The sequence below is a fragment of the Neolamprologus brichardi genome, chromosome 8, assembly GCF_056152115.1.
Source record: "Neolamprologus brichardi isolate AB-2024 chromosome 8, ASM5615211v1, whole genome shotgun sequence".
In the NCBI taxonomy this organism is placed as follows: domain Eukaryota; kingdom Metazoa; phylum Chordata; class Actinopteri; order Cichliformes; family Cichlidae; genus Neolamprologus; species Neolamprologus brichardi.
Window position 1 is genome coordinate 2,477,220 of NC_142111.1, and position 14,624 is coordinate 2,491,843.

A 14,624-nucleotide genomic window follows, 5' to 3' on the forward strand; every position below is an offset into this window, starting at 1 on the left:
GTCAAAATGTTCTAAGAACCACCATGACTGTATGTGCACAACATCTGTTTTCAAACTAAACTTCAGCAGAAATTTACTGGATAAGCAAATGGATCCAAACCACTGCTAAGACTTTGTTGAGTCTTCCTATTCTACACGGATGTTATGTTATATATACATATGTATATATATGTATATAGACATATATGTATGTATATATAACCCCAAAATATATTTCATCATCACATCAGCGGTAGTTTGTGGTGGTGCTATCCTCAGTTAATCTAAAAGAATAAATTACATCGACAGCAGGACTCACACAGTTTGACAAATGCAGGTCTGCTTGTCATTGTGTGCAAATGTGAACATACATTTAAATTCTGTTCATATCAGTAAATTAATCAGGTCAGCCACGAGTTCTGACGTATCTGAATGTAAATAAACATTCTGTCAACATTTCATATCTTCTGCCGCTGTGAATATATTTATCTTTGGCACAGAAGTTTCTTTCATGATTAATTTCAGTCCTCTCCCATTCCTTAGTTAGCAACCACAGGTTGGAGCATTAATAGGTTCAGAAATAGTGTTAATAGAATTTAGATTAAATAAGTGAATCTAATAATGGGTTCCAGTCAGATAACATGCTAATTCTAAATAAGAAATAATTAATCGACTTTATGCAGTTAGAAAAGGGTTGTGTTAAATAAGCACAAGGCGTTGCATCTTTTGCATAATTATTATTTCCTAAAAATGTAACTATGAGACCCTCCAGTGCCTGCATGTAAAAGTGGAGACCTAACTTACTGAACATGAAATCTGAATCCTCCTTCAGTGTTTCTTTAGCCCTTCACTTGAGCTGGCCTATGAACCGGGATTCTGTTTGTCTTTTTGCATGAGTCATGAGCTCTATCAGTGCTGCAACCCAGACTGGGACCCCCCACCCCAACATATATTTTCCTAATAGACTGGGAAAGAGAAAAGAAGTCCAAAAAACGTCTCTGCTTCTGTGTTTGAGGTTGGGTATCGCAAAGGCAGTCCGCATCTCTGCAGAGTGTTTACTGTCAATGAGGCGGTGTGTGCAAAATACGTCAGTGAAAATCCCTCTATGTCGCTGATATGATCATAAATTATGCTCAACTCCGTGGTCCTTGGGCTGGGAGATGTACCATCCTTCCACTGTTTGCCCTGCTGTAGCCTGACAACCTGTGCAGTTTTTCAAATCTCGCTAAAGAAACAATTTTGTTGCATTGTTTGATTATATGAGGTGTCTGTTTCTTCTCACTGCTTTGAAGTGGGCAAGAATAAATGATTTATTATGTTCTTTGGGGCACTAAACAGGATTTAGGAAGACAGACAATACTGCCAATGCTGATGATTGATTAATTCATTATTTCAGCACAATCTGCAGTTTCAGAAAGAAGCTGAGTATTCTAAATTTGAACGAATGTTACATGCATTTCCTGTGAACTATTTTCAGCTATAGAATAATCATAGATTGTATAAAAGATGTACTTAGCTTCAGCTTTTGAAAAGCAAAGCCAGCGTGGAAGGGCCTTAAACCTGCATTCTTTTTATGACAACAGTGAGGGGTGGGTGAAGGGTTGGGGGCTCTGGTTGCAGTTGCAAAAGACTTCCGGTCCTTTAGAAGTCTGTGGGAAAATGGCCTTGGGACTTGACCTCAGTAAACATGTTAGTGGTGAGTTTATAGTCTTAGTCACTCGTTTCAGGTTATATAAAATCAATTTTTAGCCCCATTTTGTAAATGTTGGCCATTCTAGGTTTCAGTCGGGAAGATTATCCAAGGTGTCCTCACTGGTTTTAGTATTTGGTTTATCATTTCAATATAACTTTATTTATAAACGGTGTGAATACCTCTATTTAAAGTTTTTTTTGCCAGTTATAAAGAGTAAAAGTAGAGCATTCAGCTGTGTAACAATACATATATGGTGCAATGCTGTAGTCTCCATTACCTGTGTGTGTTTTTTTACTAGGGTAAAAGGGTTCATCCACTGCTCCTCACAAACAAAACATTATGTCACATTGAGTGAACAATGGATCGTAAGCCACTGAAAATAGTGAAAGCACATGTGCATGTTAGAAGGGCGGGAGGTGGAAAAGAGCCAGAGTGGAAAAGTAGCTGCAGCAGATTGATGATTATAAAAGTTTTTACTAGCTGTGCCACCTGAGGAAAGTGACAGGCTAAGAGCCAACAATGTAAACCACAAAAGTGTGATGTCATGGGCCAACCAGGCATGACCACACGTGACTCATGACACACACACGCACAGAGCGATCCCTCCTCTGTTGCTTATGCAACCAGGTAAAAAAGAAAAAGCGGCAGTTGTTGACAGTGCTCGTGGTGTCTGGCTGCCAATGATGATGACTGCAGTGTGAGGGAAGCAGAAAGGAGTCTGATGCCAAAACAAAGAAAGCATGGCATCTGTCTGCTTATAACAAAGTCTCGTTATCGCTCTCACTGCATTGGTTTACACACAGCAATGATAGCAGGGATTTCCTTACAGTTTAAATCAACCATCTGAAGCTGTGATCACCCTTTTATAGAGTCCATTCCTTTATTTTATATATATTATGTGTGTGTGTTTGTTCTTAGAGTCTCTTTTTTTCTTGGAGGGCTTATGCGCATGTGCTTCTCATTTTTTTCTCTGTTTATTTATAGAAGCCATTCTGAGCTGAAGTGAGAGAAAACCCTGTTTACTGTAAATTCTGCTGCAGCGGCAAGAACTTTAAGAAGTGCTAGAACATTTCAAGATCCATATATATGGATGCATTGTACACAAAAGGAGCAGTTTATTACAGCTTTCTTATGGCCTGTATTTCTTTTCGTCCTTTTAGAATATTTTGAAAGAGTTGTTCGATTAATATAGAATAGAAATCATAGCAACAAATGTTTAATGTAGGAACTGTTTTATTTCTTCTAAACTAAACTAAAGCTTTAACTCATAACTGGGTTCATACCAAAACAATCTAGGTGGGTAAATATGAGTCCAGGCAAGAGGGAAGACATATAAACCAGATTTGGATATAAATGTTCTCTATACTGATATATTGCATAAAGTACCTGTGATTTATAAAGAACTAGTTCCAAATTCTTCAGCTTCACCTTAAATGAATTACTACATGGTTGAAACAGTTGGATGGTCCAACTGGAAAATCAGACTAAGCACACGTCAGTCATGTTAAGTGAAGCAAGTTAAGTTTCTGGAGTGGTCTTCCCAAAGCTTTGATGTTATCCCAATTGAAAATTTGTGGACTACGCTTATAGGCCAGGTCTGCCCCAAGAAACCATCCATCCATCCATCCATCCATCCATCCATCCATCCATCGATCCCCTTCCACTTTCACTGTACTACTGATTATACTATAAGAAATATTACTCCACACTAGCTCGGCTGTGAGATATTTAGCAGCCACATTGAAGAGAGGAATAGGACACTAATGTGAACATAATGTAGCACATGTATGAGCGCATGTTGGCTGAAGAAGAATGAAGAACAGAATACTCAGCATCATTTCCTCTCTGATCTAATCTTCTACATGATTAGTGTTTGTTTTGTTGTCAGCTGGATGCAGGCAGACACATTAATGAAATAACAGATTAGACCTTTCCTTTTCTCATTGCTCATGGTATCATAATGAAATCTTCTATCAGTCTAGATTATCTGTGCTGTTCTGGAATAATTGTATCAGCTGAGTAATGAGAAAACATCCCTGTACATGCATGTTTTGTTCGAACGCCCCAGCTGTGAGGGAATATCTTGGTTGCAACACCATCTGCTGGATGTAAAATGCTAGAACCAAATGAAGTGCTTGGGCTTGCTTTTGTCTTGGGGTTTTGTTTTTTGCTGTTGTAGCCAAATTAGTGCATGGATTTTCAAAATAAAAGTTGCTAATTGGCTTGTTTTTCTTCTTCGTGGCAGGCGATGATCTGATGCGCTGTGTCGACCTTTATAATCAGTCGCAGTCCAAATGGTTTGAAGAGATGGTCACCACAAGCCTGGTAAGAATGCATGAGTTTTACATGTGTTAGCATAATTTAGTCAAAGTAATATTTTGCAATTACTTAAAATGTCTGTACACCTTTAAAGGTGCTTTTTGGATTTACCTTCTGAAGAATTAACTGAAACTTTCACCACCAAGGGTAAAATGTTACCATTGGTTATTTCTAATATGTCATTTTAAATGCACTCGTGCTTCCATAGTGCTTTTCAACTCAATGTGAGCAAAGTGCTCTGGACTACAAAGTCTTATTCACACAAGCATTCATACAGTGCTTTTAGCTATATATAAAAACTTTTTTTACCCACTTCCAGGCCTCCATTGTGATTAAAAACAGGCCCCTTAATGACTTGCCTGGTTAAATAAAGATTATGGTCACTTATTACACCATCCTGTGGTACAAGTTAGTATTAATGTTGGGTATTAACTTTAATTACCCTTTAATACCCAACATATAAGTTTTTTTTTTTTTTTGCATTTTTACGTCTATTTCAGGGTTTTGTGGTTCATTGTGTGCTAGTTTGATCTGAAATTACTCTTTTCTTTCTTTTTATCCATTCCATTCAGTTTCCTTAATAGTGAATTTCCAAATGAGTTTTGTGAATTCACTGCACTGCACTTGATGCTGAGTTTCGGTAACTTCTCTGTGACTCAGCTGTTAAAACTGATCTTTTTCTCAGGAGCTGGAACGACTGGAGGTCGAGCGGGTGGAGATGATCAGACAGCACCTTTGCCAGTACACCACCCTTCGACATGAGACAGACATGTTCAACCAAAGTGTAAGTGCAACGTCTGCTGTCTTTTGCAAGCAACAGTATACACCAAGGCGTCATTCATTCATCCATCTGTTCTCTTCCACTTATCCAACTCAGGGTCTATCCCAGCTAGCATAGGGCAAGAGGTGGGGTGGCCCCATTCATATGGGAGTTACAACGCATATGAGAGGTGGACATTTATATAGTACCAGCTGTGATCTGTGCTTCCCAAATAAATTATACCTGCGTTCAGGGCTAGGGCCTCTGCTGGGCTTGTTCTAGCATATCTTACAGAAATGCGATAATAATAGGGCTGCACGATTTTGCATAAAATGAGAATCACGATTTTTTTTGCTTAGAATTGAGATCACAATTCTCTCACGATTTTCTTTTCCAGTATAAATATTTATTGCGCTTATTAACTGCACATCAACTTCGTAACAGTTGAGACTGAACATAAAAACAATAAATAAACATAAAAACAACAAATGCCTCACGTTTTGTCGTTGCCGCAAAATGTTGTACTGCTTGAAATTCCATCTCTATCGTTGCTCGACACTGTGTGTATAGAGCAGGTAGTGCAACAATAGAAAAATAGTTGCGGGACGGCACTGTGTAGCGTTTGTCTAGGGTGTTGATCATTTTTCTAAATCCCTCGTTTTGCACAGTGTTGATGGAGCCATATCTTTGGTCAGGTGATAAGTAATAACCTCCGTAATTTCTTTGTACCTGCGGAAGTTCGACGGGTTTAGGGAAGCGCTGTATAAGGTTCCCGTTATTGATGTTTGGGTGGTTGACCGGGACTGATTTTCTCCTGTCACTTTCTCGTCATCCCTGACGTGCTCTCCGTTGTTTTTTCCCTGCCAATTTTAGCAGCCAGCTTCTGTATCACGTGGTATAAGGCTCCGCCCTTGTCATTTGTTGAGCAGGAAGAGTGAGCGCTTGTTTTCATGCAGATTACATCCCGGATCAAAATGCGGTACAATCGTCGTCTGCTTTTTTCTTTTTAAAATCGTTGTCATTTGGAAATGAGATCGCACATAAGTATGAATTGAGATCGCGATTTTCTAATGATTAATCGTGCAGTTCTAGATAATAATGTTATTTACCTAACCTGGTTTTAATGATGTGGTTCATTGGTGTTGCTGTGCAGTATTTAAATAAAAAAAATATTCTGACAAACAGTGTTTTTATTTAAACATAAATTAGATTGAGTGTTGTTATATAGCCCCTTGCTAATTGCTTAGGGTCTAATAGTCTGATTGTATAGTTACCTCACTAGTACCAGCAGAGGGAGGCAAAGAGCTACTTTCTCTGAGTGACTGAAGCATGAAGAAGAGGCTAAAGTTTCTTGTTTGACGTTTCAGCTGTTGTTTGTCCTTTCAGACCATGGAGCCAGTGGATCAGCTACTGCAGTGTGTGGACCCAACCAAAGACAGAGAAACGTGGGTACGGGAGAATAAAACTGGAGAAATTCGCCCAGTGGACATCGAGATCTGATATCGGCGCTATCTGATGAACTCACACCCAGATACAGCAAGCTCGAGGCTCCGTGCCGGAGGAGAGGAAGTCTGTGCTGGGATCATCCCCCTCCCACGCATGCACACACTGATCTGTATGTGATTCCTAACAGACTGAGGGACGGTCAGTTTGTGCTGAGCTATTCTTTACGTCCTGACAGCCCCCCTGCTGACAATGATATCAGTGTCTGAGGGAGTTTTTTGAGGGATGACGAGACCTGTCATAGTTTTGTGTTATACAAGCTGTTGCTCGGCACAGTGAATGGAAACTTTATGTATATTCTTTAGTAAAGGATGCTTAGGTGAGGCAAATGTTTAAGAAGCACCAACATGTTGTAAGTGTTGAATAGCTTTATGTTAGGCAGAAGTGTAATGCTAATACTCCAGAAATGCAATGATTTAACAGATGCTGCTAAGCAAACTGCATTCAGAAAAAGAGTTGTTCTGTTACTTTGTAGCAGAATGAAGTACTTTAATGTCTCCAGTGTGTACATGGTGACTTTGCTAGACTCCACCCTTTAGTTACTGTTGCTAGATCTAATTTTAATTAAAAACAAAATGCAGCTTATTATGGCAGTGGTGTTTGAAGGTAAAGTTTTTTTTCTAATAGTGGGTCTTCGGTTCAATCTATGGTGTAAAAAAAAAAAAAAAAAAAAAGCAGGCTTCTCTTTTGTAACACAGCTGTTGCAAGTGTTCAGCTGATCGACATCTGCAGACTCTCACATTCTGTGGAAAATCAATGCGAGCCTCCCACCTAAACCCACCAGAAACTGATGGCTTCGTTTCATAAAATGACTTTATTTAATGAGGCCAAGCTAAATTTTACTTCACACCAAGTGCTGTTCCTCAAAGTTTGGCTCTTCTGTTATTGTACACACACCCCAGGCCAAACAATTTAAGCAGGGGATATGAATCCCATTAAAGATTCAGACACAGTTAATAAATGGTGGGAAATCAGATGCTTTATGGGACTGCCACCAACAAGCTGCATTTCCTAAACTATGACTGGCAGTAACTGATCATCACACTTAGGAGTTGGGCAATAGACAACGGTGAATAACTGAGGACTAAAATCCCAAATCTGGCAACACTTCACAAATCTAATTTTCTCCTTTTTTAAATTTCTAATAAGAATTTTAAATCAGCCAGTTGCACTTTACATTCAGATGATTTTTAATCAACTTTTACTGTAAATTGCTGTTCATATACAAAGATATCTAAACACAAGTTGCTACAGACTTGTTTTTGGTTATGTTCATGAAGCATAACTGTGACATATATGTGTAAATATGTTTTAAGGTGATTTGCTCTGAAAGGGGATCGTAGTGGAAAGAATGTAAAATAGATTAAATAGTAGATTTTTACAGAAAACATACGGTAGATATTTGGTACTGATAATATATTAAACATACAAGTGCTTTATACACAAGAAAACATCTCTCTAACAGTATGATAGAGTTTTGGAATATGAATCATTTGCTTCAGTTGGATTTGGTAACCGTACTGCAGAAGCTAAATGCCATACCAAATGTTCTTGTCCAGTATTACTGCTTAGTACTGCTTGACTGCTAAAAGGAGACAAATGAGATGTTTTTGTACATTAACAGCTAAAAGTTGTCATTTTTCATTAATAAAATGGAAATACGTATTCATGTCTCAAAACGTTGCTTTGTGGTTTGTTTGTTTCCAAAAAATGAAGAAAGAAAAAAGCAAGAAAACAGAGTTAATGGGAAAAAAAGGTCTTTTATTTCCTTAAAAAACATATTCATATTCAACAACATATTTGGTCAGGTCTTGTTACAGGTTTAGTCAGTGAAAAGTTCAGACAGATGCATTTGAAATATGAAAATACACTGACATTAATGGCCTAAACTACTCAGCACCCCAACAACACTTTATGATAGTGACTGAAGTCATTTATCAGGAAAAACTATTTTGTATTTAAGTCACCGCTTATGTACGGACTCAAACTTCCCTGTAGCCTCTCGCATGTATGATTGATAAATACTGCAGCCAGTTTGAACCTTATTTATCTTAAAGGTTGTCACGGATTTGCTTAAATGAAGGAAATCTTGACTCCAAACAGTAGTTTCCTGATTCCTGATGATCACACTTACATGTTTCAGATCATCAAACAAATTGTAGAATTGGAAAAAGAGAGAGGGAATAAATACAAAATGCAGATTTTAAATGATGAGCTTGTTTACTGAGAGGAACAAAGCTATCCCGACCTTCCTGGAAATGTATGAAACACGCTCTTTATTTTATAGTCATATTTTATTAGAACTACATTAGGATTTATGCATAAAACCCATCCTCAACATACATTGGCCTGTATAGTGCACACTGTGCAGGACTTTGTACCCTATTAATTGTAGATTGAAAAACCTTTAAAATGACTAGAAACCCCAATGTATCTGAGACCAGACCTCTTTGGTTAAAGCTGATAAATCCGTCTCCCATTTCACAATAGGAAGTATGCTGTCCTCGCCCTGAGTCTCTTAGTTTCACCAGCTAGACAGCGAGATAACGATGCTCCAATAACCAGACTTATTTCCTTTTTGCGCTGATTTATTGAAGAATGGCCTCTGACCATTGCCTTCTCTTTGACCATCGTAAAACTGAAAGTACAAAATACTGTATTAGCTAACTAACATTGAAAACTAGCTTGTTACACTCTTACAACGAACTAACAAGATAAAACTTTCAAATGTACAAATTATCGAACCATTTTTACACAAAACAAAAGATAATAATTATTTTATCGACACTCATACTTACAGACATATCTTGTCCAAGGCAACAACATTTTAAGGTCCGTATTAGCTTAGAACAATAACCTTACGGTATCACTTTCCGCCATCTTTTATTTCTTCCTCACGTTCTCATTTTTCCTTTCCCAAAGTAACCGAACCCATATCACAAAGCAGCCACTAGAGGGAGCTCTAGGGCAGTTTACAACTCTAATATCCCATTTAAGTTATAAAAGGCAGAACAGGAAGGGATTTTATTAATTCGTTGTTTCATTTCATTCATTTGGGGGTTTTGAGAACTCCAGTCTAGGAAGTTTATGATATTATTGTTTTGTAGGATGTCAGGATTAGGAGCTGATATTAATGCTTTAAAGCATACATGTTGTTTGATGATTGAGCTAGTGAGGGAAATCTCTATATTTTTACATAGTTTTTTTTCTAGAATTATTATTTTTTCTCATCATTTTTATTGAAAATATTTTATGAATATATAATATTTCAAGTCTGAATAAAAGTCCCTGGAGGTTTTTATTCTTTCAGGCTCAAATATTGTGCTCCCATCACATATAGTTGTGGGTTTTTCATTATTTATTTTCAGCTGGTTAGCTAAAATCGATCTGATTTGTTCCTGTGTTCACAATTTACCAACATTTTTGAGGTGACACAGAGGGTTTCTGCTCCTCAGAGGCCACGGCTGCTGCTTCCGGCTCTGGGGCTTCTTCTAGTTTTGGGATTTGTGGTTCCACAGACAGCATGGACTTTTCCTGCTGTAAAATAAGCCATGAGCTAAGACATGGCAGAAATGCACCATCGGAGCGGCCATGTGGGACATTAGCTGGACAATGCAGTCATCTGGGCGACCAACCAGCATGGATCGCACCTGCGACATGTTTAGTTGATCAAAAAAGCCATCTATGAGGGGACCCACAGTGGCTGCGTTAATGTTGTCCGACTACATTTTAATGTTTTTAGCTGCAGCAGAGTGAACGACTGTGTCTGTTCTTGTGCTTTCTCCAAACTTGAGGTGACACAGAAGGTTTCTGTTCCTCGGCGGTCACAGCTTCTTCAGACTGTGATGTTTTCTCTTTTCGGGGATTTCTTGTTCCACAGACTGGCCCCTGAGCTTAAAACTTATATCCTTTTGTATTTTGTAAAGACCTCATTCCAATCCATTTTATTATTCTCATGTATTCTGTTGACTGTTTGTTCCACTTATGCGCACCTCTGTATGTATGTTTTCTTGGAAATGTACAACTTTGTATGGATGAAATCTCACTAATAAATATCACAACAGGATGTTCTCATCATTTTCTACCTAAAACAGTTTGGATTGAAGGACAACTACTCAACACACATTCATTCTAAGCTGAACACACACACACACACACACACACACAGTGAAAACAAGCAGATATCAGAGTGTGATTTTTCTTTTACAATTTTATTAGATTTTCTGATATTTTTTCATTAATTTAGAGTGTTCTAGTCAGTAATTTACTGACTAGAACAAGACCCCAATAATCGGACAATTCCCTCTGAGCAAGCACTTGGCGACAGTGGGGAAGAAAAACTCCCTTTTAACGGGGAGAAACTTCTGGCAGAACCCGGCTCAGGGAGGGACGGTCATCTGCCGCAACCGGTCCAGGGGTGTTTAAAATTACTCTATTAGATGTTAAATAATTTGGCTTGTTTGAATTGTTTGTTTTTAGCCAAATGTTCTGTTGTTTTTACAGGGGGGACACCTGCTGTCTGCGGGTGATGCCTAAACTCCGGCCCAGAAATGAGAAGAACCTTTTGATGCGACCTGCTGGCGCCGCTGCCGATATCAGATGTTCTTTAAAGGTTTCGATGATTCTTTGCTCACCTACTTCATGGTTGAGATTAAAGAGAATCGCTACACACTCGGGGTCCTTATACTCTTTAAGGAGAGATTTGTAAATGACCTTGTGTAAGGTTCTGAAAGACTTCGAGGAGGGCTGAAAATCGATATGTTGGATATCAGCCCAGATTTTCTTCAACAAACGGTTCTTAATTTCATAAATTCTGTCATCTGTATATGGAAAGCGTGCCTTTTTGAAAGCACGCATGATAAGTTCTTCCACACAGACGTCAACTGAAAACTGCTTCTGAGCTTTGATTTCAGAAGACTCTAGCTCAGGTTTCTGTGTGGACGCTACAAAGTGTTTCTTAAAGATGGAGATGAAAAGTTTGTCCACTGTTGGCTCTCCTAATTTCAATAGAGTTAAGATGTATTTTGGTTCGGAGACCGCTTCCTTGCAAAAGTCTTTGAAAATGACCTTTGGAAGATCTTGTAAGGCCTTTGGTGATAAAGTCAAATCTGCTGTTTTTATTTCAGAGCAGATTTGATCTAAAAGGCGCTGGTGGAGGGAGTCTGATGGGCAGACTTTGGATTCTTTTGCAGCCTGGGAAAGGACAGCCTGAAGGACCGTGCTTATGAGCCCATTTCCCTCTGCTTCACCTCGAGGTGACGCAGAGGGTTTCTGCTCCTCAGAAGCCACGGCTGCTTTTTCAGCCTCTGGTTCTACCTCTGAGGCTTCTGTGTTTGCCATTTGTGAAGGTTCCACAGACAGCGAGGACTCCAGATCTTTCTCTGGTTGTTCTGTCTGTGGGACTTTCTGATTTTCCTGCTGGCTGTCTGACTGGGTGCACGTGCAGTGTGCAAATCTCCCTAACAACACCCGGATCAGTTCTTTTATGAAGACTTCTCTGGCTCCGTGATCTGACTCCGAGGTGAGAGAGGAAGCAATCGAGCCGATGTGCCCCTCCAGTTGTCTGAAGAGGCTGTGGATGCATCGCTCTTGTGGGATGCAGTTTTTCAGCAGTACTGCTGTGGCAGAGTCCGCGCAGAGCTGCACCATCTGAGCAGCCATGTGAGACATTAGCTGGACGGTGCAGTCATCTGGGCGACCAACCAGCATGGATCGCAACTGCGACATGTTAATGTTATCAAAAAAGCCATCTATGAGGGGACCCACAGTGGCTGCGTTAATGTCATCTAAATACATTTTAGTGTTAGTGTTTTCTCTTACTTCGTGTGTCTGGTTCCGATGCATGGACTCAACTGAATGATAGTACCTGGTAGCAGCACCCCTATTTAAGGGTTTTCGACGTCTTTGTAATGACGTGCGTCCTGTGACGTGACAGTATTTAGTCGCTTTGAAGTCTCTCCTTTGAAGTATGCCTATAAGCCCCGCCCACCTCTAAAAAGAACGCCTAGCAACAGCTTCACACAAACGCACCGGCGCTGGCCGCATGGATGTGAAACGCGGGGAGAGATCACGTGGAGCCTGCACGTCCACTGCTGTCACCGACACGGAATACTTTTAAAACCCTTCCGTTATCGTTTGTGCTGTCACCAGGCTGTCCGTGATGGCGGGTAAGCGACGGGAACGTAAATGTGCGTGTAGCTTCACTCGGCTAGCAGAGTGGTCACGTTAAAGCTAGCTATGCGTAAATGTTTTTAGCCGTGTGGATTTTTAAAATACTTTGTTATGTCTGTCATTCAGCGCAGCTGTTCAGCTCTTTGAAATGCAGACGAAAATAACGCGTTTTTCTCACGGTGGAGCTCACGTTTTTTTAACCACAGCACCGGAAATGACTTCAGATACCCACGTGTGCCACTACATATATCAGGGGTGTAGATTTGGTTTTGGCATTGGTGGGGACAGATGATTCAACCACTGAACCCTGCCCTGTTTCTTTTTTTTTTTCTTCCTTTTTGTGTTTGCTTCTTGATTAAAAAAAAAAAAAAAAGGAGAAATATACTTGCCTACATATGGTATTCTATATGCTTTTAAACCATTTAAAATTACAATTCATAGTTTTATATGTGAATTATATAATGTTACTATTAAAAAAACGACTAAGTATTTTAGGCTTTAGTTTACTTCAGCCATATTCCATATAAATCAAGTATCATACAAAAATAAAAATAGCTTCAGTCATGGCAATAAAAGAATATGACTTTAAGGACTTAACAACATTACTTCAGTTATAGTACACCAACATCTCTTATACATTAGTACTAAGGGGACACTGAATGACTTGGTGGTTTTTTGTCCATAAAACTACTCATCTAAGATTACGTTACGTTAAAGTAAAAGATCTCTCAGCAAAATTATGCAACATTTTAGGTATACTATACAAACATTGCTGATGAGTCACACATCAGTAATGTTTGTAGGGTGAGTGCATTTTTTAAACAATTTGTGCAAACTGCACTACTATATTTGCAAAATCATGACTACCTCATGATTAGGGATGGGTACCGGTTCTGACATAAACGGTAGTAACCAAACCGAAAAGCAGTGCACATTTTGGTGCTTTATTCCGGTGCTTTTTTTTCCTGAGTTGTGACACACTTTAGATTCTAGCCAATCATTTTACGTTTCCGAGGATAGTAGGCGGGCCCAGGTATGTATGTTCTTTTAGAGCAGCGCTACAGATTAAAAATGCCCAAGGCGAAGCGGTCAAAGTCTGGCTGTACTTCATAGCAAAAGATGCAAACTCACCATCATGCAACAAGTGCTTTAATGTGATACTGTCAAAGGAGGTAACACCTCAAATCCGATGAAACACCTGGCGACGCATAGCGTTTTTTTAAAAGCCGAGAAATGCGCCGTATTTGACAGCTTGCTGCAAGACCTCACACCGTGCACATCTACTGCGGGTGTGGTGCCTGTTATCAGACCCGGAGTTAGCAACGTCCCCCAAAAACCCGAAGAGTAGAGTCCTGGCCCTGCCAGTGTAGCAGAAATGATGACAGATGATGATGGCAGCAGCAGCCGTTCTTCTCTGCGTGAGTAGCTTAATGATGTTCGTGTGTAATTTACGTTGAGTAAGCTAACCACGTTATTACATTAATGCATGTAAGGTGAACTAGCAAACATCATCATAGCTACATGCAGCTGTCTTCTTGTTTGATGGCAGATACTCCCTTCACCCTGGCCAAAAAGGCTAAAATGACCAAAGAAAAAGTGGAAAACAGTTAAACATGAGAGGTTTTTGGACAAAGTTTGTGTTTTTTCCATTGTTTAAGCACTGCTTCCAGCCAAGAGTGATACCATATATGCCCCATAGCTGCAGAAAAGGCTAACATTGTTATCTTTTTACAAAAAAACAGCTGAACATGAGAGGTTTTTGGACCAATTTTGTGTTCTCCATTCTTTAAGTACCGGTTTGGCATTGGTATCGGATAAAACCTAAACGATACCCATCCCTACTCATGATATTTTGTCTCAAAAATTAACCCTATGAATATGTCAGTGCCATTTGGATGAAATTATTGTGTCACCAACATTTTAATGTTAGATATATAATGTTAACAGCCTCTGTAAACTAATATCCTGGCTTGCTCAAAGCTGCCGTTTTCTCTGACAGTTTCAATCAAAATTAGAAACGCTACTGTGGGAGACTGAAATAACCAATAGTGGGCCATAGCCTAGCATAGCCTGTAACGTTATTATGACGGATACATTTTATGAGTGAACTTGACCTTAAGTGACTTACAGGTTTCTTTGAAACACTCTCTTATATCCAGCTTCTTCCTCTTTGCTGCCGTCCTCCTCTCCTCCTCGCAG

General features: G+C 39.4%; 1 protein-coding gene across 1 annotated transcript in view; it reads left to right on the plus strand.

Annotated features, from left to right (window-relative positions):
- gas7b (growth arrest-specific 7b) overlaps positions 1–7,915 on the plus strand; it is a 66,742-nt gene extending 58,827 nt beyond the window's left edge. Inside the window, exons 12-14 of the mRNA XM_087845258.1 lie at positions 3,918–3,997; positions 4,677–4,775; positions 6,138–7,915. Coding sequence (XP_087701384.1) covers positions 3,918–3,997; positions 4,677–4,775; positions 6,138–6,251 — 293 coding nt within the window. The 3' untranslated portion in view covers positions 6,252–7,915. The remainder of the gene's footprint in view (positions 1–3,917; positions 3,998–4,676; positions 4,776–6,137) is intronic.
- Positions 7,916–14,624: the final 6,709 nt, after the last annotated feature.